Raw genomic sequence first — 22256 nt, 5'->3', positions numbered from 1 at the left:
TGGGAATCATACCTCAACTGCTGGAAGCTAGCATACCATGAAATCTACAAAAGCTTCATATAAAAGTGTTTTATAACTACCATGCGTGTATATTTTCAGAATAAGCAGAAAGTAATACTTACTTCTCTGGTTATGAATAAACACACACATTCATGCGTATTGTTCACTTAAACACACTTAAATAATAGACTTCTGAGATGACCGCCAGTCTTCAAATTGCACTGCCCAAATGCTTGGGTGGGGGGGTGGGAGTTTACTCCACACACACACCCCCTTGAGAGTGATGGATGAATGAAAGAAGCATACGGAGGGAGAGCGCAGGAGGGAGCAGCAAGGGAGGAGTGTGTGCAAGAGACGCTGGTGTTGTCATTATGCTTTCCCCTTCATTGGAGGCCTGCTCATCTGGCTAATGGGATTGGCTGCAGTCACCGCAGTGTATAGGGACTGTGCGTGCACACCCGCAAGCACACACACTGGAGGGAAAAAGAAGAAAACAGATGGAGGATGAAGGGATGGAGGTGTGACTGGTCTTGTCAGTAGCCTTGTATGATAGGAAAGTCATGAATGTGAGACAATTGGTGGGACAGAGAGACAGAACAATGAAGAGAAGGACTTGGTCAATAGATGCCTATAAAGGTGAAGAGAGTGTATTGTCATTGATGGCGAGATTGAGAAATGAATGGAGAGAAAATGAATGCGATGGCTAGAAGGAGTTGTCAATAGCAACCTGAAACTTCTGAGAATAAAGATGGGGAAGGGAAAAAAGAAATTATTTAGAGAAAGGGCATTTAGACAATGGGCAGTAAAAGGGAGGGAGAAGTAAGGAGTTTGAAACATTCATGGATGGATGAACAGAAATAGTTGGCGTTAACATGAAGGTAAAAAGGGTATAAAAAGCATGAAAAGGAAAATTAGATAGGGAATAAGGGCAAAAACGTGTAACAGATGAAGTTAAAGGTAGCACAAAAGAACAGAAGAAGGGAAGGAAGAAAAAGGGGGCCATTTTAAGGAAAATCAACAAGGAGGGGAGTAGGATGGTGCTTATAGAATAGAATGATCTATTCATTGTTAACCTCTATGAATCATACAACTTTCTAACAGCCAGATGAAGCACTTGTCTGTCACTTTTTCACCTCTCACAGTGCAACTTCACTCTTCCTCCAATTTAACAAGAAGCCAAACTTTCCTTGTTTTTCTCTGCATGTACATGGACGTCAGCCTGCACCAACCTCTTCCACTCTATCTTCTTTCTGTAAGTGTGCAAGTGAGTGACAGAGTCCAGCAGACTATAAAAGAGTACAAAATAGTTTTTCTGTGCTCCATTAGTGGCCTCGAGCAGAACCAAATCTCTTTTCCATCTGCTCTACTGGACAATGATACAATGGGCCAACACCTCAGCCACGACCTCTGACTCCAGCGTTCAGCTTAACAATGGCACTTTGTGTGTGTGTGTGAGAGATGCACTGAGACTGTAAAAGTATCAACTCTTTTTGGCCTAAATAAAATGAATTCAAATAAATTGGACAGAAATTACAATTGTTCTGTAAGTAGAGAGCGCGAGGTGCATTTAAAGAAATAGAAATTTCCAGTTTTGCGTGACTTTGAACACAACTGTCAAATAGGAAGGCTTGTAGGTTACTAGTAGATGTGACTATCAGTCTGTCAGTTGGTCTGTGTACTTATACACTGGTCTAACATGTCAAGTCCTAATGAATTATTCAGTTAAACATCTCTATAAAGGGAATTGCACCAAATTTCTAGAGATATCCGTGGTCTCCAGAGGATACATCTTGATGCCATTTGGGATTCCTTGGCTTCCTAAAGCCAATATATATGGGATTGTTTGCCATGAAATTTAATATACATGGTCGTATTTTGCTTATACCTCAGCTCTGTTATACTTTAACGTGTTGTCGATGATCAGGTCAAAATTTATAATATCTACTGGTTTATTACCTGCACAACTACTTGGTTTTTAGTGCTAGTTAAAGCATAATTATGATGCAATTACTTCTCCGACACAGAATATTAAAAACGGTTGGCAGACTGTTTCTTTTACTAGGTGAAAAGAACAATGAGAACCAGAAGACCTACTAATACTGAACACTTAAAAGTGAAATTGCTCTCGAAAAGGACAAAGGCATAGTTTTCTTAAATATGTCTTAGCTTTTTAATATAAGCTGCGACATATGACTATTAATATAAGCTCTTGCTGTCAGCAAATACAAGCTTTCCTTAAGCAGAACTTTAAAAGCCTCCAAAGCACAACAAGTGAAGTTGGGTGCAAAGGTTTTTATCCCGTTAGTTTAAGAGGAAATAGCATGTGAGGAGATGCTTAATTTAACCCTAAACCTAAAAAAATGATAATGCACATTTAACACATAAGTATTACTTCTTAGCTTCTATTATCATCAGAAGTAACAAAATAGTCAAGCAGGATATAAAAAGTTATAGTAAACTGTGAAAATTATCAGTACAAACGTTTGAAAAAAATGTATGCTGTTTATCAGAATAGCATTAGCTGAACTAGCTAAATAATTTAAAATCTTTTCCTATAACACATGATGTCGGTCCTGCAAGGAGGTAAGCTGGCCAATCACTTGCATGCAAGCAAATGCTTTATTTCTACTTTTACTTCAAGATTATCAAAGCCAAATACAAAACAGCTGCTGTGGGGATAACTTTTATTACAATCAACATTATTACAATCCTGTCTGTGAGTACTAAAAAATACTTTGCTGTATTTTTGTATTGTATTTTCTAATAAGGTTTTTAAACACAACTAGACTTTACGGATCACATTTCAGTGCATCATTGATACATGAAACAACAAATCCCCAGCAACCTTTGCCCCTGGCTGCCTCCACTGATTTAATGCAGGTGGCTGTGTAAAAACAAAGCTTGTCGGAATGCAGCCTAAGGGTGTTTTTTCCAGTTTTCCCCCCAATCTGCAGACATGTGTGAATATGTCATAAACATCAGCATAAAGCATTATCAGTGTGTAGATATCAGCATGCTGATGATATCATTTAGCTCAAAGCACCACCATACAAAGTACAGCATCATAGAGCTCAGCATTAATTGGTTGATGTTATGCTATTTTGGCTGTACAGAGATAATATTGTAACAATTTGTTTTATTTTCCATATAATATCATTAATTATCTTCCTAGGAAAAAGCTGTTTCATTAATGAAATAATAGTTAATATTACAGAAACTTATAACGATTTTTTTTTTCTGACAGTATAGTGTTAGTGTTCATTTCAGTTTCCCCGTGTTTATTTGTGTGCACGTGTGTTTTTTCTTGCAACAAACTGTATGACTAGCAAATAACTGGCAGCAGAGGAAAGGACCCCTTGATGTGAGGAACCAGGGACATTTTTAACCAAGCACTCATAAGCTATGCTAATGAGAAACACCCCTAAGGAAATTGAATAGCTATATTTTCTCTGTGTTTGTATGTATGACTGCTTTTGTTTATGAGTTAGCAATGACAACCTTTGTTTAAAGCCTGATAATGAACGATAATGAATTTCCTGGGAGACAGAGCCTGAAGAAGGACTGGAAGTGAAAGGAATGTGGAGAATGAGTCAGAGCAAACAAGAGAAAGAAAGTGGAAAGTGGATGAACAGGTGAGTATGAGGATAGCAGGAGGTAGAGAAGAGATAGAAGCAGAGATGGAGTATGAAACAATGCAAGAAGGGCAGATGGTGCGAGGGGAGAGCATAGAGGTGTTGGGGGAAATCGAGGGAGAATTGCTGGAATGAGAGGTTGATCACGCAAAGTTGAGACAGAGATGTAAGGATGAGGAGAGGAGACAGATGGAGAGAGCGGAGCAGGGACACAGAGTGAAAAAAGTCTGAAGAGAGGAGGATGAGACAGAAAGTTAGAAACAGTAAGGGAGGACCTTAAACTGTTTCCCTACTGTCACTGTATGGAGGCGCATTTCTGAAAGAAAAAACCTAAATATAAATTGTAGTTAAAATATAAGCAGGTAGGTAAAACTAATAACTCATAACGAGACTCAAAGTTACTAGTAATACAGTAAGTCAGAATAATTTTTAAAAGGGATCTGTAACAATTTTACACAACTGAGTACATAAAGTTCTGTGAGGCATAAAAAGTGTCACATTATTTCAATTTTGGATCTGGTATTATTTTAAGACACAGTCCATCTTACAAATTTGTAGTCCTTTACCAGGGGCAGGTCAAAGATTTAAATTAGTTAAGATTATAGGAACTGCACAGTTTTTAGGTTTACCCAAAACTAAATATCAGGTGGAGTCAACAACTGTCAAGACTTCTTGCCTTCACTAAAAGTGCTCAATGCAAAGTATTGAGATACATGTGAGATACAGGTTTAATGATCAAATTATATTCACTCTTTAAGTTAATGTTTTAACCAATTCATGTCACAATTTCAACTTACAATATTATCACTGTATTGTGTAACCTTCACTCAAAAGTTAAGACTTAAAATTAACTAGCTTGGTTTTAAAAGATTAACTTAGTACTTTCGTCATTATCTGTGCAATTTTAGTGTTAGTGCCTCGCGTCATTGAGGGAAGCGATGGCTCAGGTAAGGCCAGGCTGCACATTTAAGAGTTCAACTTTTGTTTTATTTGGCAGCAGCTGGTCATTTTAACCAAAACAGGTTTATCAAGATAAGCTGCATCTTTTGTTGTCATATGAATAATAAATGACCCGCATTTCCTTCCTGAACTAAATACATTTAAAAGCAAGGCATGGAGAACAGTGAAGCCCATATCAGCCACACACTGTAGTTGGCTGAGAGAAAGAATTAATTAAAGGCAGCAAAGACAGGATGTGCGATAAACCCAGGTGGATGGAACAAAAAAAAAAAAAAAAGCAAAGGAGGATGATTGAAGAATAGTATAGGATCTATTACTAAAGCTGTTAGGGGGATGGATGGACAGACAAGGTATAGAGAAGATTGGTAAACATCAAGGGAAGAGACCTGTGCAGAAATGAACCTGGACTCAATACACTGCAATAAATCCTGAGAGTTGTGATTAATAATTAGATTTTACTAGAGAAGGAACCACCAATACAATAGATCAGTTCCTTTTTTTTTTTTTCAAAAATTCTGCACAACACATAAAAGATGTGTTTACACTGCAATGCAAAAAGACTTTTGGGGTCTTTTGTTGTGGCTGATAAAGGAAGTATTACTGTATAAAATAGTAAGGATGCCTGATGTAAGTAATGAACAACATTTATTCACTAAATATCCTATCAACAAAAATGTGAATAGAGGAAGAAAGAGCCCAAAGCAGGTGATAAATTGAGTAAAAGCGTTTGTGAAAAGTGGCTCAAACCAACTGGGCTTGTTGCATGATGTTACAGTAGATATGGGCTGATGTATAGAAAAACCAGCTCAAGTGATAAACTCACAGCAGTAATTTGTAGTGTAGAAAATGGAGCTGATATACTGTCTAAGCACAGGGTTGCCTCTGCAGTTAGTCGCCTCAAATTGTTGTACTTATTGGAGGCGATTTTGTAAAAAGCTTGTTTTCTTGTCATCCTATGTTTCCACCTGCTGAATTTGTGTGGATCTCACCCTGCCTGGAATAGTTATTAAGAAGTAGGGAACCAACCTGGTTAGATTAACATGGTTTAATTCTAATCTGGTGTACACTTTGTGCAGGTGCAAGAATAACCAATTAGTGACCTGGGCCAACTTTAAACATCTGGAGGAAAGATTCTGTTGTGAATTTGTTTATTATTACCCCAATTAATTTAACAGATTCTAAATAAATTCAGCATAACTTTGCACTTTAAAAAAGTATAAAATTACATTGCAACAATGCATAACATTTATTATATATGTATATACAGATAAAAAAAATTCATTTTAGGCTGCATTCGTCACTAAAAGATCTGCAAAATTGCATGAGCTTAATTTCCAGCACCAGCGGGGCAGTACAGTGGCCTTTTATCTCTTCTTGTGTATCGCCACATGACGTCTGGTGATAACTCCACTTTACAATCTTTTCAAAACCAGTAAAGTAAAAATATGATTGTCTCTGTTACAGGAATCAGGTAGGACTGTGTATAGGCCACTTAATTGGTGCCTACAACTCAATTTTGTTCAGAGATTCAATTCAGTTCTGTGTTTTGCCCACTGATGTCCGCTTTTCCATCAGTTGCACAAACAGCAGCTCAATCACAGCATGGTGGATTAATACGATGATGCAATATTCCTTCCTAATTACAAAATAAAAATGGTGTTAAGCTTAGATGGAAATGACATAACTGAGTGTAGAAGCCTCTCTAAGCAAATCAACTCTGAATCAAACAGTGTTGAGCTGAGTGAAAGTTTAAACTGTTCTGTTAAGAGTGCTACTGCCACAGCAAATGAAAACTGTGTGATTATGAGGCTACTCAATTGTCTTTTTGTGAAACGCCTGTACCGACTCATCATTGTGTCCCATTTACATAAGATAGCCTGTAGTGTTAATCATAAACCTACCCCCACTGATCACTGTAAACTCAGTTAATAATTTAAAGATTTTTTTTTTAATTATTCACCTCCGATTGGGCACATTTTCATTAATTCATTGCATATCTAGTGTATGTATGTAGATCAATACTGCCCCAGTGTGAATCTCTAGAAATACACAAAATCAATGAGAGTTTAGGGCACACAACAATGTGAGTTAGTAGCTAAAAATGTCATGAACTGGTGGGTCATGAAATTACCAAAATGTCTGAATAAGTTATGTTACTAGACAGACAGAAAAAGAGACATGTTTTCAGTTTCAGACATAAATGACAAGCAAGTAATCCAGCTGCCAGTCATCCACCCAGTCAGCCATGCACGAGGGCTGAGAGCCGTTGTGTACTGGTGTAGAGCACAGTGACTATTGGCGAGCTGTCAGTGGCTGTAACACACATCCGGAAGTGCAGCAGCCCTCTAATGCCTCCCCTGGAGTCTGTCAAGAAGAAGTGTGTGTATATGTGTGTGTGTCTGTCTGTCTGTCCATGTGTGTCTCAGTCTGCAGGTGGTAGAAAGGTGTAGGTGTAGATCAATAATAATCAGCTTCAGTAGAACTGGAAGTTCACCCAACAGTGACTCACCTCAAACACACACACAGGCATACACAAATACAAGCAGCAGCACTGAAAACCAATCCATACACCTTGTGACACTGTGTTGTATCCCAAAACTATAGTGACAACCTGAAGCTAAAGGCAATGCACACACAAAACAACCTCAAACAAAAGCGCTTACTCATGCTCAAAAAGTACTGACTCAAAAATGCATACGTCTAATTTCATCGATTTTCCATACACCTCTGTGCCCTCATCTTTCTCCCTTCTTTCCAACCAACCACCCTCAACCCCTACCTCATCACAACACCCATTCTCTGTTTTTACCTCTTTGAAGTGGTCTTAATGATGTCCGAGACTTTCTGTATGTAGTCAGTGGCAAGCACAACTATCTCCTCATCTTCTGAAAAGGTGTCGTGGAAGATTCTGTCCAGCAAACGTTTCCAGTGAAGCTGTAGTGAGTAAGGAAATGAGAGCAATTTAAATATCAAATATTAAAAAGGTGAAACGACATTGAATCGCAGCTGCATATAACCATAGCCATATATCAAATCATGATTCTCTGGTATAGTGTACCGCAGATTTGTTTTGTTTTGCTAGAATGTGGTTTAGATTCATGTGTCTGTTAAATATAAATAGTCTCATGTCTCAACTTTTCAATCAATCTATCCTTCATAAGCCAGAAACACTATATTACTAAGTATTCTACATGTTATGAAGAAAAAGAATCAATGCTGAAAACACTTCAACACATCAGAAACATGAGGACAATAGATAGATTACAGAACTGGGCACCGAAACAGAATGGCCTGAAAAACTATCCAAAAATGATTAACACGTGGAACTTTTTTAAAGAGGTGAAAAATGGCCAAAAACACATAAAACAACTACAAACAGACACAGAAATGACAAAAAAACATAGAAAATGTTAAAAATTTCATTTGTATAAACACAAATGAAATTATAAAAAACCGAAGAAATTACAAAAATTGTCACAATTGTTTTCAGCATGTGAAAAAAGATATGCAAATATATGTGATTTTGAAAGGTCCTGATGACATCAGGTCATGGGACAGCTGTACATGTACAACAGCGCGAAAGCAAAAGTGATTGAGCAAATATCGTTCAAGCTCTTTAAAAAAAGATGCACAGGAAGAGACAACTGAATTTTTTAAAGAGCTATGACCACCCCCTCCCCAATTATACAGTGTTCCATTACTGTCACAGGAAACATTATCTTTACTTTAAACCCACTGAATATGTATTTAACTTAAAAGATCCAAACGATGTTACAGACAGCAGAGATTGTTTCAGCTGCGAATAGAATACTGAAAGAATAACCAGTAAAAATATAACTATATTTGACTTCACCAAATTCATAAAATCTAAAAACAATAAAAACCTAGACTGTACACTGGGTAGACAGACCACTTTATTAATTCTTTAAACCATATTATGTTCTTTTAATGTTGTTATGACAGCATTAGGTGATTTTATTTAGCTGATATTTTCATTATACCTTTGAGACACAAATGGACGTAGAGCAGAAGAACAGATGTTATTCAGAGTTTGTACACATATGGGAATTTTCACATTGAGTGACAGAGCTGCAGGGTTTTACAAAAATTTGGACTCCAGATCTGAGTTAAAGCAAATAAAAAGCAGCAACACACTGAAGCCATTTAGCAGCATTTTGTCTTTTTCTGGTTAAATCTTCATCCTCTAATCTGCCTCTTTCCATGTTGCTCTTTTTTACATGTGCATTCACACTCATTTTCTGTGTGTAGTTTTTTGGCTGAGAAACTAAAAATCTTCCTCTCAGCACATGTTCCCATCTCTTCTCACTCCCTCTATTCTTCATCCTCGATCATGAAACGTCTTGAAGATTCAGTTTCCCTGCTGCTTCAGACAAGAGTGTCCTCCTCCCCTTGCTCCACTCTCCCTTTATTTTCTCTCTACCTACTTCTTTCTGTCCCTCAATCTTCTCGTCTCCCCCTGCAGTGTGGACATCTTTTGTGTGCTACACTCCCTCTGTGAGTGTGTATGGTTTTGTGGACAAAGTTTACGCTAAAACAATTGAGACAATTAAACTCTTTTCTAGTTAAATATAAAAAGGACCAAAAATTGTTTTAACTTTAGAATTAGGCTTGCATATACAAATGATAAGGCATAAAAACAATAAAATCCAAATCTAGAAAATGAGCAAAAGATCATATTATACAATATAATGAGAAAAAACCTATTGTTAAATATCATACAATACAGTAAAACTATACAAAAAATTACATTAAAAATTAAATTAGAAGTTACCAGTCTAGGGTTTGCAATATGTCAATGTGTGTCCTTACAACTATAGAAATGATTGTTTGTGTAGTTCACAGATGCTACACTAGTTGAAATGCTCAGTTGGAGTTCAAATCTTAATCCATCATGTCTGCCCCTAGCCAAAATGCACACCCTAAAAAATGCATACAAACACATGCGCCCTTGTAAATGGTGTATGTGTGATGTGGATGTGTGTGTGTGTGCTCACACTAGGAGCGATGCGCTGTAGCTGCCTGAGGGTGATGCGGTTATACATGGTGCTGATGTCCTTTCTTTGGTCATCATATTCTGACACAGTGATCTGGAGAGAGAGGAAATTTTACTCAACACTGCACAAAGCATGCACATTAACACACACACACACATGCACGCACACACACACACACACACACACAATCAGCTCACATTGGCCAGACGCGTCTCCAGCTGTATAATCTCCTTGGACTTCTGCGTAGCATTGTGAGCTCCCAGCATGCTCAGCAAGCGCTCCATCAGGGCCTTGTACGCTGCCAGGATCTGAGAAGCACAGCAACATCGGTGCTAATAGACAGGAGGAGCTGCGACATCAGTAATGGCCATTGGTGGGGGGTGACATGTGGCAAAGTGGACAGGATAACAAAAGCACAGAGGGTGACGAAGGAAAACAGGTGGATTGATGAAGAGTAGCGAGAGATGAGTCAATAGGACAGATGGAGGAGGAGGAAAAGAGTGAAGGAGGGAAAAGAAAGAAGGTTAGGATAGAGAAAAAACCTAAAGGAGGTCAAGTGTGAGCTAAAGGGAGAAAAAGATGATGTAGGGGGAATAGAAAGAGGGAAATTAGGTGGGAAAAAAGAGGAGAGACAAGCAGTGAGGGAGGGTAGGAGTAAAAATAGGGTAAAAATTAGGTGATGGGAGGAGAGGAGATCTGGGGAAGGGTTAGATAAATTGATGTCAAATGCGAAAGGGAGGAAGAAAGGGAGGAATTGAAGGATGTAGGGCGAAGACAGAGAGGGAGATGGTGGAGCAGCAGTAAAGGAATAAATAAAAAGTTTGTTTACCTTCACACTGTCCTCATCTTGTCCCAGGTAAAGGCTCCTCTCAGGAAGTGTGAGCCCCTCCTGATCAATCTGCACAGACAGTCAGCCAGTAATTAAGTGTTTTCTGGTATAACAATAAATAAATACCTCTCTACAAACACACTTATTTTACATGTTGTGAAGAAGTTTTGTCTCTCAGTAAATCTCAATAATATTATTATTGGCATAATAATATTACTTATACTTCAAGTTTTCTCTCATAAATAGCGGGTGCATATGTTTGGATTACATACTGCTAGTTGTTTGTCAAACTGTGCATCAGAGATGATATTCACAGCTTAAAGGCATCTGAAAAGCAGACAGGAAGCTTAATTCAGTTTCATTTAGTCACTCCCTGTTGACACACCTTAATATATATCATAATATTAAGGTGTATTCAAGCTGAATGTGAAATGGATTTTAGAGGTCGTGTGATTGCATATAACTACAAAGCAAGGATGTGAATCAAACTGAGGCAAAGACATTGAAATTGTCTCAAGTTCATGATCACACCAAAATTAATAAGTACAAAGGGTCTAGAAGAAAATTAGAACTTGTTCCCGATAGTTTCTGGGGCTAAAGAAAGTCTACAGCTGTTATTTAGCCAGCACAGAGATGATGCAAGCTAATGTTTGTCCACAGGGAAATAAACCAAACCGCTACAAGACTAAATGTCACAGTTCAATTGTTGACACGAAGGAACAAAGGAGGAATGAATGAATTTAAGGAACTTCACTTTAAAAGATGGACAATGAACAGGCTTGTATAGCTCTGCAACATGAAGCTTGTCCGACGCTGATGCACTTTCTGAGGGTACACACCGGTGTACAGTACAAGATACAGTAGGGCTTAATGACAAATCGAGGAGCAGGTGACCAGCAAAAAGCAGGAAACTCTAAGGGGCAACTGGACCCACAAAGTAGACAGAATAGGGGGAGGAAGACAAAATACAGGCAGGTCAATTAGACATATACAGACACTCTCATAAGCCTGCACTGTACATTCACAGATGCACTTGGCTCCAAACATCCTTATTCTTACCCTGATAGCATTCCTGGAGGAGTTTTTGTCATCCACGTTCACAGTAAGGGAGAAGAAAACAGCAGTGCTGTACACCCCCTGGGTCCTGTACAGCAGCTCATCGATGTCTGGTCTCTGAGGGGCGCCCTCTTTCTCCCACCCAGCAGCACCTGGTGGGGCCCCAACGAGGTCCCAACCTCCACAGCTGTCGATCACTTCTGTCATGGGATCAGAGCCCAGTTTGTCAATCTCTTGGATGTTGACACAGGATCGATAGAACTCCTTGACCTTGCGCTCTGCAGAATTGGGCCCACGCCTCCGTATAGGCTCCAACAGGAGGCGCTGCAATTTCTCCTCATTGTGCTCCCCTATAGCAGTGATAATGCCATAGCTCAGCTTGTCCTCTGGGATGCCGTGCCGTCTCAGCCAGCCGCCACAGGCGAAGGAGTAGAAATCCTGGCAGGGTTGGATGGTTGGGTCAATATTGGACTGAACAAAGCGAGCAGCCCGCAGCAGGGAGCGTTTGCGTTGGCAGTCCTGTCGGCACTGTGGATCCTGTTGGGCATCCAGGGAAATGTACTTGAGTGCCAGCATGCTGCCCAAGATAACACACATGCCCACTGCAAAGACCAGTGCAGAGAGGAGGCAGATCTCCCTCCGGCTCCATCGTGGAAGCCCGCCACTGCTGCTGGTGTTGCTAAGATCTCTGTTTCGACTGTTCGACCAGGTCCCTCCGCGGCCTCGTCCCATATGGCGGTCCAGACTGCCACCCAGGTGAAGGGTCATGCCATTGCTGAGTATGTCACTGCTATAGCGACCACCATATTTTACTTCCTGGAACTCATCATAGTGGGCAGTTAATGAGTACGTCTTCTCCATGGCAAAGGTTTATTCCTGGGAACAACGTAGCAGGTGGGTTTATGGAGAAAAGAATGAAAAGGATGTATTATTATGTTCAGAGGAGTATCATGACTTTTACTACTGAGACAAAAAGGAGGACTCCAAGTACAGGGCGGCACAGCTTAGTCAAAATCCAACAAAGCAAGGGGCTCCCATTGTGGATGAGGAATCTCTTTGGTTCCTCTCTCTTGCGCTCTCATCCTCTTTCTCTCTGCTGCCTTTCCATTTGTTCTGCTCTCCTCCTCAACCAGTTACAGGTCACCTGTCGATAGAAATAGAAATGAAATGGGTGAAGGCTGCAAGTCGACAGAGAAAGAAAATTGAATCCACCATTACGGCAGCAGAGATTACAAAAAAAAAAGTGTTTTGACACATTTTTACAGTTTGTCACGTTCTGTGGCTTGTTGACTTAAGCTATTGATTGATTGGTGATCTCTCGGAGAGAGAGAATGTCCACAGGCGACTCACAGCTTCAGATGGATCAATGGAGACAGGAGAAAAGACCTGAGCATCAGCTGGACATGGAGAGGTGCAGCAATGACCATATTTTAGACTGTCAGTCCAAATTGATGTAAAACCTTTTATTATTACAGGAGGACAGGGAGAATTTATGTCCCCTGTCTCTACAAACCGAAGCACAGAGGGCATCAGTTGATCGACTACAGGGATTTCAAAGGAACAACAAGCTCTCACACTACAGCATCTGCTGCAAAATAAATCACATGCACATACATCCCCAAGTGTTTTCATTTATACTTCAAGCTAAGCCTATAGGACACTGGATTCACAGCATGTACATGCACTGGTTTAATGCAGCACAACCACACACAATATTTTAGATTTGTTCTCCTTTGCCTCTGCTGATGCACTCTACGTGTAGCCCCTGGGCAAAAATCACAACACAGACTAACTGATAAACTGTTTTGTTTCTGTTGTCCCAATGTGAGTATGGAAGCCCTTCTGTGTGTATTTATGTGTGATTTCAGTGGCTAAGCGCACTGAACTTGCTGAAAGCTGTGAAGGCGATCTGTGAAAATTGATCCTCGTTATCTCCTCTGAGAATAGCAAACTTCAGCACTAATGTCTTTAACAAGCTTTCCCTCTGACATTGGGAGTGCTCTATGTAGATAAGGAGAAGAAGAGCAAAGTAGTAATGAAAGCCATAATTAAACACATTTAGTGCGTGCAGGTAAACAGAATTAAGTAGTGGGTATTTCATCATGTGACAAGCTTGTGCAGGAAATTGGTGCATGGGTGTCTTAAAGATCAAACACTTCCAGAAAGGCTGAAGAACCATCATTGAACACAAGGACGACAAACTTGAGTTCTGTTTTTTTTCTTACTCTTTACAGTTTCTCCATATCAACACACATAGAACTAATGCAAGAAATACTAAACTGAGATAACTCACAGACCAACAGCAAGTCCCCAAACCCACAGACAAAAAGACCAAATGAATCACACAAAAGCTTAAAAAAATGCCTGGTCACGTTACTGAAAAAATAAAATACCAAGGGTGAAATCAATCAGACAGTTAAAATGTCAGTAACATTAACTTCTTCACTGAAGCTTTAAAATGAACAACACGTGTACAACATACTGTACTATGTAGGCTGCAGTTAATTCTACAGAGGCTGTCAGAAAAACAAAATTCGTCAAATATACTAAACTCCATTTTCTTCCCTCCTACAGTCCAGTATGGTACAGTCGATACTGACAACACCAACAAGGTGCCTTTATGGGAGTGTGTTCACGAGAGCGTCACCTTTGAAGAAAACTATGATTAGACACATTAAAACATGTATTTACATGAAAACTTACTAAATAAAGCACATGTGGATTCTAAGTTTCGATGATAAATATGTTTCAAACATTAATAAATATGTAAATCATATAAATAAAAATCACTATCACCCAATCCCCATATCACATTCTCAACATAACCAGCAGAATGTTTTGTGCTTCCACTGTTTTCATTTGTTCCTGCACTATATTTTAAACACAATCTTTTTGTGGCCTTTTATTCACAAAATTGTTTGGATTTTTTTTTTAATCCATCTTCCTTTCCTGCCCTGATTCCCATCTTTCTACCAGCAGCTGTTTTGGTAATTATTTACATATAATTTGCATTATTCACAAGCATGTACTCAGAATGGCTAAAGGTGTGGCCTCCACGTTCACCCCTGCCAATCAGAAAATATCTAATGAATAATGCAAATTCCCTCATGCTGCAACTTTACCTCGACTAAGCTGGCTACTACTGGAGATGTAGCAATGTGCGAAGCATTGCTGTGCTGGATCCTGAATGTGAAGGGGAAGAACTTACTGTTGCACAATAGAGTCTTTAACAAGATATTTCAGAATGGATGGGATCGTGTCCAAGCTTCCTAAGAAAGTGATTGAGGGTGATAGAACCAAAATACTTCTTGTAACCACCATTTTCATTCTTTAAAGCTACAGTATGCAACTTTTTTAAAAATATTTTTTAAAATAAATATTCTCTATTATTCATACTAATGCTGCTGTGGATGCCTCCTGTGCAGCACACTTACAAAACAGCATTGGCAGCGCTATAGAGATCTTCACTTCTAAAGTCTCTCCCTTATAACTAATCAGAGAAGATCAAACCCTGTGCATCACATACTGACGTAAACATGTAGCCAGTGTGTATCTATGTGATGCTACGGGTTTTGGCATAGTGTCAGTATTTGACATTCCAGATGGATTATTTTCAAAGCTCATGCTACAGCAAATTGGATTTACAAATGTTGTATATTGTAGCTTTAAGTGTTTTAATTGCCTTCCCTTGTCCCAATATGTGTTTTATATTGTATGAAAACATCACTTTGGAACAGATTGGTATGAATAAATAATATAAAATACTATATAATACTATGTACGACTTAGATTTACATTCTCTATTCACAACTCCTCATAGTCTCTCTTTCAAATGCACTCTTTTGTATGAACCCCTTAAGCATTACCATAAATTATAAGGCTCATAAGCGCACAAACACACTATTACACTCTGAGTGGACACCCAGCGTATGGCTAATGGATTGGATTTGTTGGGTACCATCACACAGAAAGGCATGTGTGATGAATGGCTATTTACCAAACATGACAGGGACTAATATTTGAGAGTCATGCAAATAATGCTGTGCGGGCGCAGACACACACACACACACACACACACACACGGACAGTTAAACTGCATCAAATACACACCCCTGGTGATGCGTAGCACCTTGTCATTTGTTTAGCATTTGCCATACATCTTTCTAGCATCACACAATCACTTACTCACTTTAAGCAGGGGTTTTGAAAGTGTGGTCTGAGGAACCTCAGGGGTCCTGAGATTGTACCAAAGGTACCAAAAGTCCTATTAAATCCAAATAGATCAGACATCGTATAGAGTACTTTAACTTTCTGAGCCCATAAATTATACGTACTGTACAGTGACATTTTGTTACTCTGTTAGTTAACCCTCATCCCATTCTTATCATCTCCATTATAATGAAAGGTTTATGCCAATTTGGTGCACTTGACCATCCAAAGAACCAGAGAAACTTTTGTGATGTATCCTGGAACACTCCAAATTATAGGGCAATATCCCATTTTGTCTTGTAATCTAGCAGTAATTGCTATGAACTACAGTCTTAGCTGTAGTTCAGTCATTCAGGTCATGCATTTGAAACATGAGCTGTTAAAATTAGAGTTAATACTGCAGATCTCTGATTTCCTAATGATGAACAGATATTGTGCATTAAAATGTCCGAAATCCATCCTCTTTATTGGGGGGTGGGGGGCATTGACGAAGCACTCCCACAGAGCTGTAATGGGAGTGGCACCAATGGTTATGGAGAATGCATTTGTCTGCAAGAGCTTGGCTTTAAGACTAGGTGTACCCCTCTTATTCTTTTTAACCACTTACCAGAGATCCTCATTTGTGATCAATGGGTAATCATTAAGCTGAGGCTTCTGATAGGTCCGACTGACGTTGCTGTTCTGGAGAATCTGCAGATGGATCATAGTTTTCCCAGCATAATTATTTGACAGAAAAAGAGCTGTGTGCAACTCATCCAATGTGCTTCAACCATAGATGTTTGTGCGGTGTGATTAATTCAATACAGTTTCAAGTTAAAGTGAATAATTTACAGGTGTCGATTTGTTTCCAAAAACACTTGATTTCTGAAAGTGTCTGAAAAGACTGAAACCAAATGCTTATTTCAAATGTGCATATCAGCATGAGCTGTATTGAATTATTGCTGGAGACCTGCAGTGCTTTAAGAGTTATAGGCTTCAGTGCACTGGGGCTTAACACATCAACACATTAAAATTGTTCCCTATAGTCTGATAAAGCAGCCGATGTGTTACTAGTGAGATGAAAAGTCACCTGGGGTCAGCATCATCTTGCAACAGACTTACAAAGTTGCCAATGATTGCCAGAGGGCAAATTACAAAGACTGTAAGACAGCAGTTGCAGCTGCTAACTGTCCGTATTATTTACTGCTGAATCAATAGTACCAAAAAACTGTTCCACCTCCTGGTCTGTAACCAAATCCATAACCTTCTAAACCTTCACTGTGCAACTCCTACAGCATAACTACGCGGCAAACAGTCGCATAAAGCCTTCAACACCAGACAGCATAACTTACAACTTAACCATTAACATAAATTCACTGAGAGCAAACTCCTTTCTCTGCACTGCAGTTTGTGATGATATTTGGTGGTGCCCAGAAAGAAGAGCTTAGAACTCTCAGCTTTTATCTCCACTCAGGCGAGTTACGTCACCTGAAAGCCCTCTATAAATGGGTTTATTATCCCCTAATCAAAGTGGTCACAGAGCCTGCCCCAAGAGCTTCACGGCACTCCGAAGGTTCAGAGTGGGAGTCAGCCCCCTCGAGCCTTATCACCAGCCACCAGAGGCTGCAGTAGAGTGCTATGGTGTGTTTGTATGGACTGCAGATTTGGATACATGGTACACAAGCAGAAGATAGTTCCTAAGACTTGTACCAAAGCAGAACTCTTTTGTAGTGCTATGAAAAACTACTTAAATATTGTACATATGTAAAAAATGTTCCACATGGGCAATATTAAAAGTCTCTTAATTGTTTTTTATTTTAAAGGACAATAATCTGAGGAATCCTTGAAAAACTCGCCCATTTCTCTTTTTCTACCACATGTATATGGCAGGTATGAAGCTTCAGGTACTGTAACCTAAATAACTCCCAAAACTCCTTTTAGGGATACAACTGTAACTATTAGGTATTAGTATATCTACTCAGCTAACTTATTAGTATTTTCTTTATTGAATTTAAAAGTTTGGTTAATATTTCGCAGATTTAAAGACTTTATGTGTGTCGACTGAAAACATGGGATCTGTATGTGAAAGGGCTCTTGTCATTATCTACAGACTGTCGGTTTTTAAGCGCAGCAGCTTCACTCTTGTATGATTTTAAATTGAGTTCTCTATAGGACGGAGCTGTAAAACTGAGGAATGGTAAGCAGGGTCATGTTGTCAAGGCTAATACAGAAGGAGACTGTTATAAATTTAAACTTTACGCGATGCGAAACTCCCACAGTCCGTGCGTAAAGACACAAGAAAAGAAGCCACAAGAAAAGAATTAACAGTTAATTCTACTTTTAACGAATTTTTTATTATCATTTATATAAACAACTTGTCTTTTAAAACTTTCTCTGTCCAATCATAACAAACGACGGCGCAAACACCGGACTGGAAAAAATATTGTTAAACTATCATTGCGTGATAAAACTTTAGCACATACGGTTTCCTTTCAGTCATCATCCACAATTGTGTCATGTCGAGTCATGATGAATTAAAGTTTTAACTCCACGAAAACGTTTTCCTCGTTCTGCATTTGACATCTGGCCAATAGCAGTAATTTGTTACTTAACACAAAAACTTCTACAGCCGTTCGGTCGGGCACCGTGATGAAAACACGGATAAGTGAAAGCCATGTGCGTAAAAGATGAGCGGACACCTCTTTCGCGGTATCGACTGACAAGACGTGACTCCCAAGTTAAATCGTGCTAATTCGCTTCTTACCCTAATTAAAAATCACAACATAATGAAATTAAAAAGAATCAGACGCCTGTCGTTCCACGGCTTTCAGGTAAACACCGGCCGTTGGACGACCAGCTTTGGTACGCTTTGTAAAGGTGTGGATGTCCCCAGAGAGAAAACTTGGGCAAAAAGAGCTTACCTGTGGTGACTTACTGAGAATCCCCGCTGGGAGTTCAAAAGTGTATTTGCTCCGAGTGTGTAGATGCAGGGGATCCACTCTACTTAAGATCCGCCTGGATTATCCGGTCCCTCTCCGGAGAACGGCACACACCGGGATCCGCACCGATCTGTGCCGCCGCTGCAGCTCACAGCCTCCGATGTATGGAGGAGAGACTGGGGGAGGGAGGAGGACAGACAGAGAGACAGAGAGAGCGCGAAAGAAAGAGAGAGAGAGAGCGAGAGGGGGGGGGGGGGGGGGGGGGGGGGGGTCCTTTATTAACAAAGTAATGCGCGCGCACATGCACACACGCACGCCCACAGTGGTACAAGCTGCATGGATATTCACTATGTGTGCTTTAGAAATTATATACGTTTTCTCTCATTTGCAACATTTTTAACTGGCAGCTGTGTGAATAACTGTTAAAGCCAAACAACATTTTTATACTTTTATACTTGGATCCTTTGATATTCCAACCTATTATAATTAGTTGATTTATTTTGATTCTGTTCTGGAGGAAGATTTGCTAAAAACGATGTTTAGCAAACATCACCAGTTTATTAAAAATGCCACTGCTGACTCATTCATATTTACACACACAGAGCAAAGAATAAAAGAAACAAACAAACAAACATAACATTACCCCACAACTTCTCAATCTACTGTTTACTCTATGCAGAAAACAACATATTCTCTAAAATACATGGTTCCACTGATTCATATTATTGTGCTTGAACATTTCACGGTGCTACAACATCTCAAAGTCTATTTTAATAAATCTTTTGGTCTAAACAACCTCTAAAACATTAGCTATGGAATCATTAATCTCAATGTAGCCTTAAAGTCACACAAACCACACTAATCAAACCAAAAGGTCGACTAATGCTATTATGCAAATCAGCTGAGTAACTAACTGGCCATTTCATTACCCCAGTTGTTCAGAGAGAGGAGGGGGGCAGTGTTGTTTGATTCTGAAGACTAACCACAAATATATAATTTTTCTGACCTTTTTTTTTCCACTTAACAATACGTAACAGTGAAAATGCCTGTTGCACTTGATTGCCAGGGTGACATCCTTAGATTAAAATTACACACAAGATTAACTGAAACTACCAAAGCTGAAACGGCAAAGTAAAATATTTATATTATATATTTACTTAAGTGTTTTATGGTTGAGGTATGGCTTACAAGCAGTTAATAGAGAACGTGGAGCTGACATCACCTTTGCCCCATCTCCATCAAATTTAAATGATTTAAACAGATTTTTAGGCAGCCAAGACTAAAGGTATGCCAATAACTCATCTTAGCAGAATTAGCACATACTTCATAAATTGGCCCTCCACACTATAACAACAGTTAAAATGATGTGACATACAGTTACTTCACATTCTCTATTAAGCAGCTTACTGCTGCAAACAAAAAGGGTAGAAAGAAAAGACCTAACAGACACTCAAAAGAAAAAAAATGTCTGCAAAATCACTGCAAGAGCTATGTGAAAAAATTAGGCTAACTCCAGTTTCATCATTTCCACAATCTTAATTCTATGGTTAGGTGAAAAAGGTTAAATCACAGCCCCCATTGAAAAAGAAATACAAAATGGACAAAACAATACCTTAAGAGTGATTTCTTAAAGCTTTTATGGACTGACTAGGTGGGAATGACACTGGTAACAGGGCACCAGTTTGACTCAGCATGACTTCACATTCTCTATATCTGTGTTTGCTAACGTTTTTCGAGATATCAACATTAGGGCTATACTGTATTTTTATGATTTTTTTTGGATTGGCACCAGGTGTTTAAAAATCCTATTGTTTTGCAAGTCTTTTGTGAGGCTATTTTTTTAAAATAAGATTTACTTCTCATTTTGAAGCAACCTACTAACCAATATTTATTAGTTGATGGCAGCTATAAACTGCCAAATGAATGGCGTGATTACCTCTGGATCAGAAGTCAAAATAAGTCTTATCTGGCACATGGTTGAATAAGAAGCAAGGTATTGATTTTAACACTGTTAATGGTGAGTTACCTTGTATCAACAGAAGCAACACAACATGAGGTGATGTGATCCTATATGTGGAGAGTGACTTGAAATGCAGATATAGGACCACAGGGCTTAACAATTTAATGTAATGCTCACCGTTCGGTTACAATGTCAACAGTGGCGGTCTTCATAAAACCCTGGTGGCCACTCTGTGTAGTGTGCAGCTACATAGTTAATTTGAAGTATAAGAATAAAAGTACTTCACTAACATTTTTAGCATATTTTAATCATCTCAAATCTTTTGATAGTAATTAAAAATAAGTGTCAAAAATAACTGTTGGTAAATGTGGAGCTGAATTTAACAACTTTATGTGCTGAAAGGTGAGAAACCCATATTATACCCATCTGTATTTAATATTTCATAATACAACCCCAATTCCAAAAAGTTGGGAGGATTTGTAAAATGTAAATAGAAAACAGAATGCAAAAGTCTCATCAAACCATATTTTATTCACAATAGAACATAAACAACATATCAGACAGACATTTTACCATTGCATGAAAAATATTAGCTTATGTTGAATTTGATGGCAGCAACCCCACCTATGTTGTATGCATTTGAGATATGGAGGTTTGAGAATACTGACATACTGAAAAAAAAAAACTATTTAAGTATATGCTAAAAATTAAAATGACAACCTGTAATAATATGGTTCATGGAGAGCTGGGAAAATACTTTGTGGAAACAGTTATTGGTTTTGCGGGGAGGCTCATAGAAGGTACAGAAAATTAACCATGGCTCACTATGGCTCTTACAGATAAAGCAGTTAACAGATGACTTTAGTCTGTCTCACGTATGGTTAACATAATAATGTTACAATGTTAACTGGTTAAAATAACTGTTGAGCAGGGTATAAAAGATCACTTAAGTTTAAGAAGGAATTTAATTTGGAAAAAGTATTTTTATGTGAAAATGTAATATAAGCATTCTATCTGTAACTTTCGGTTGAATAGCAACAGCATCCTCAAGCTTCCTGAACAGTTCAATGGTTTAGATAGAAAACAGATCTGAAACCTTTGTAATGACAACCAACTGGGTCATGAGCAGCATATTCTGTTTGAGTTTAATAATGTAGGTATACCATAATACAAAGAAAAGTGCTCTGTACATTTTACATCTACATTTGAACAAATTTTATTATTAAAAGGGTGATGGGTCAAAGGTTATTTTTAAGATGGGTGCCTTCTTGAAGAACGTAATACTGATGTTTAAATGAGTCATACTGTACTTCATTCCTGCTGTACATCTTTGTTTTGTTATGTAATGTGTTATTTATTCTCCATACCATGAAATGGTATCATGAGTAAATAAAACAGTAAAGGGGATTCAAAACTTGATATTCAGGGGCACAAAGACTTGATTGGACTAGCAGTGTTTGGATAACCATGATTTCAATGACTGACTCATAAACAGTAGAGCAAATGTAATTCCAACTTTTCAATGCAAGAGATAAACAGATCAGTTACAGACCAGTGTTTGATTTCACAATTTTCTCAAGTGGCAACAAAAAATAGCTTCTTTCTGCTCCTTTTCAGTTATGGAATGTGTACAAGGAAATAGAGTTGTGTTTTGTTTATGAATCACATCTTATTATG

The 22256-nt window shown here is 38.7% G+C and overlaps 1 protein-coding gene across 4 annotated transcripts in view; it reads right to left on the bottom strand.

The window, feature by feature from the left end:
• LOC137128570 (endothelin-converting enzyme-like 1) overlaps positions 1-18815 on the bottom strand; it is a 43292-nt gene extending 24477 nt beyond the window's left edge. For 2 of the 4 annotated variants that reach the window (XM_067506802.1, XM_067506806.1), the window contains exons 1-6: positions 18602-18815; positions 11496-12636; positions 10437-10505; positions 9805-9915; positions 9608-9700; positions 7402-7526 (exon numbers count right to left, since the gene is read on the bottom strand). In XM_067506802.1, the coding sequence (XP_067362903.1) occupies positions 7402-7526; positions 9608-9700; positions 9805-9915; positions 10437-10505; positions 11496-12353 (1256 nt within the window). In that variant the 5' untranslated portion in view covers positions 12354-12636; positions 18602-18815. Of the gene's footprint in view, positions 1-7401; positions 7527-9607; positions 9701-9804; positions 9916-10436; positions 10506-11495; positions 12637-16308; positions 16392-18601 lie in introns of all 4 variants that reach the window. The other 2 variants (XM_067506803.1, XM_067506805.1) reach the window with 2 other exon arrangements.
• Positions 18816-22256: the final 3441 nt, after the last annotated feature.

Source organism: Channa argus, chromosome 6, assembly GCF_033026475.1.
Source record: "Channa argus isolate prfri chromosome 6, Channa argus male v1.0, whole genome shotgun sequence".
Lineage (NCBI taxonomy): Eukaryota > Metazoa > Chordata > Actinopteri > Anabantiformes > Channidae > Channa > Channa argus.
This window is presented reverse-complemented; position numbering and strand designations above follow the sequence as displayed.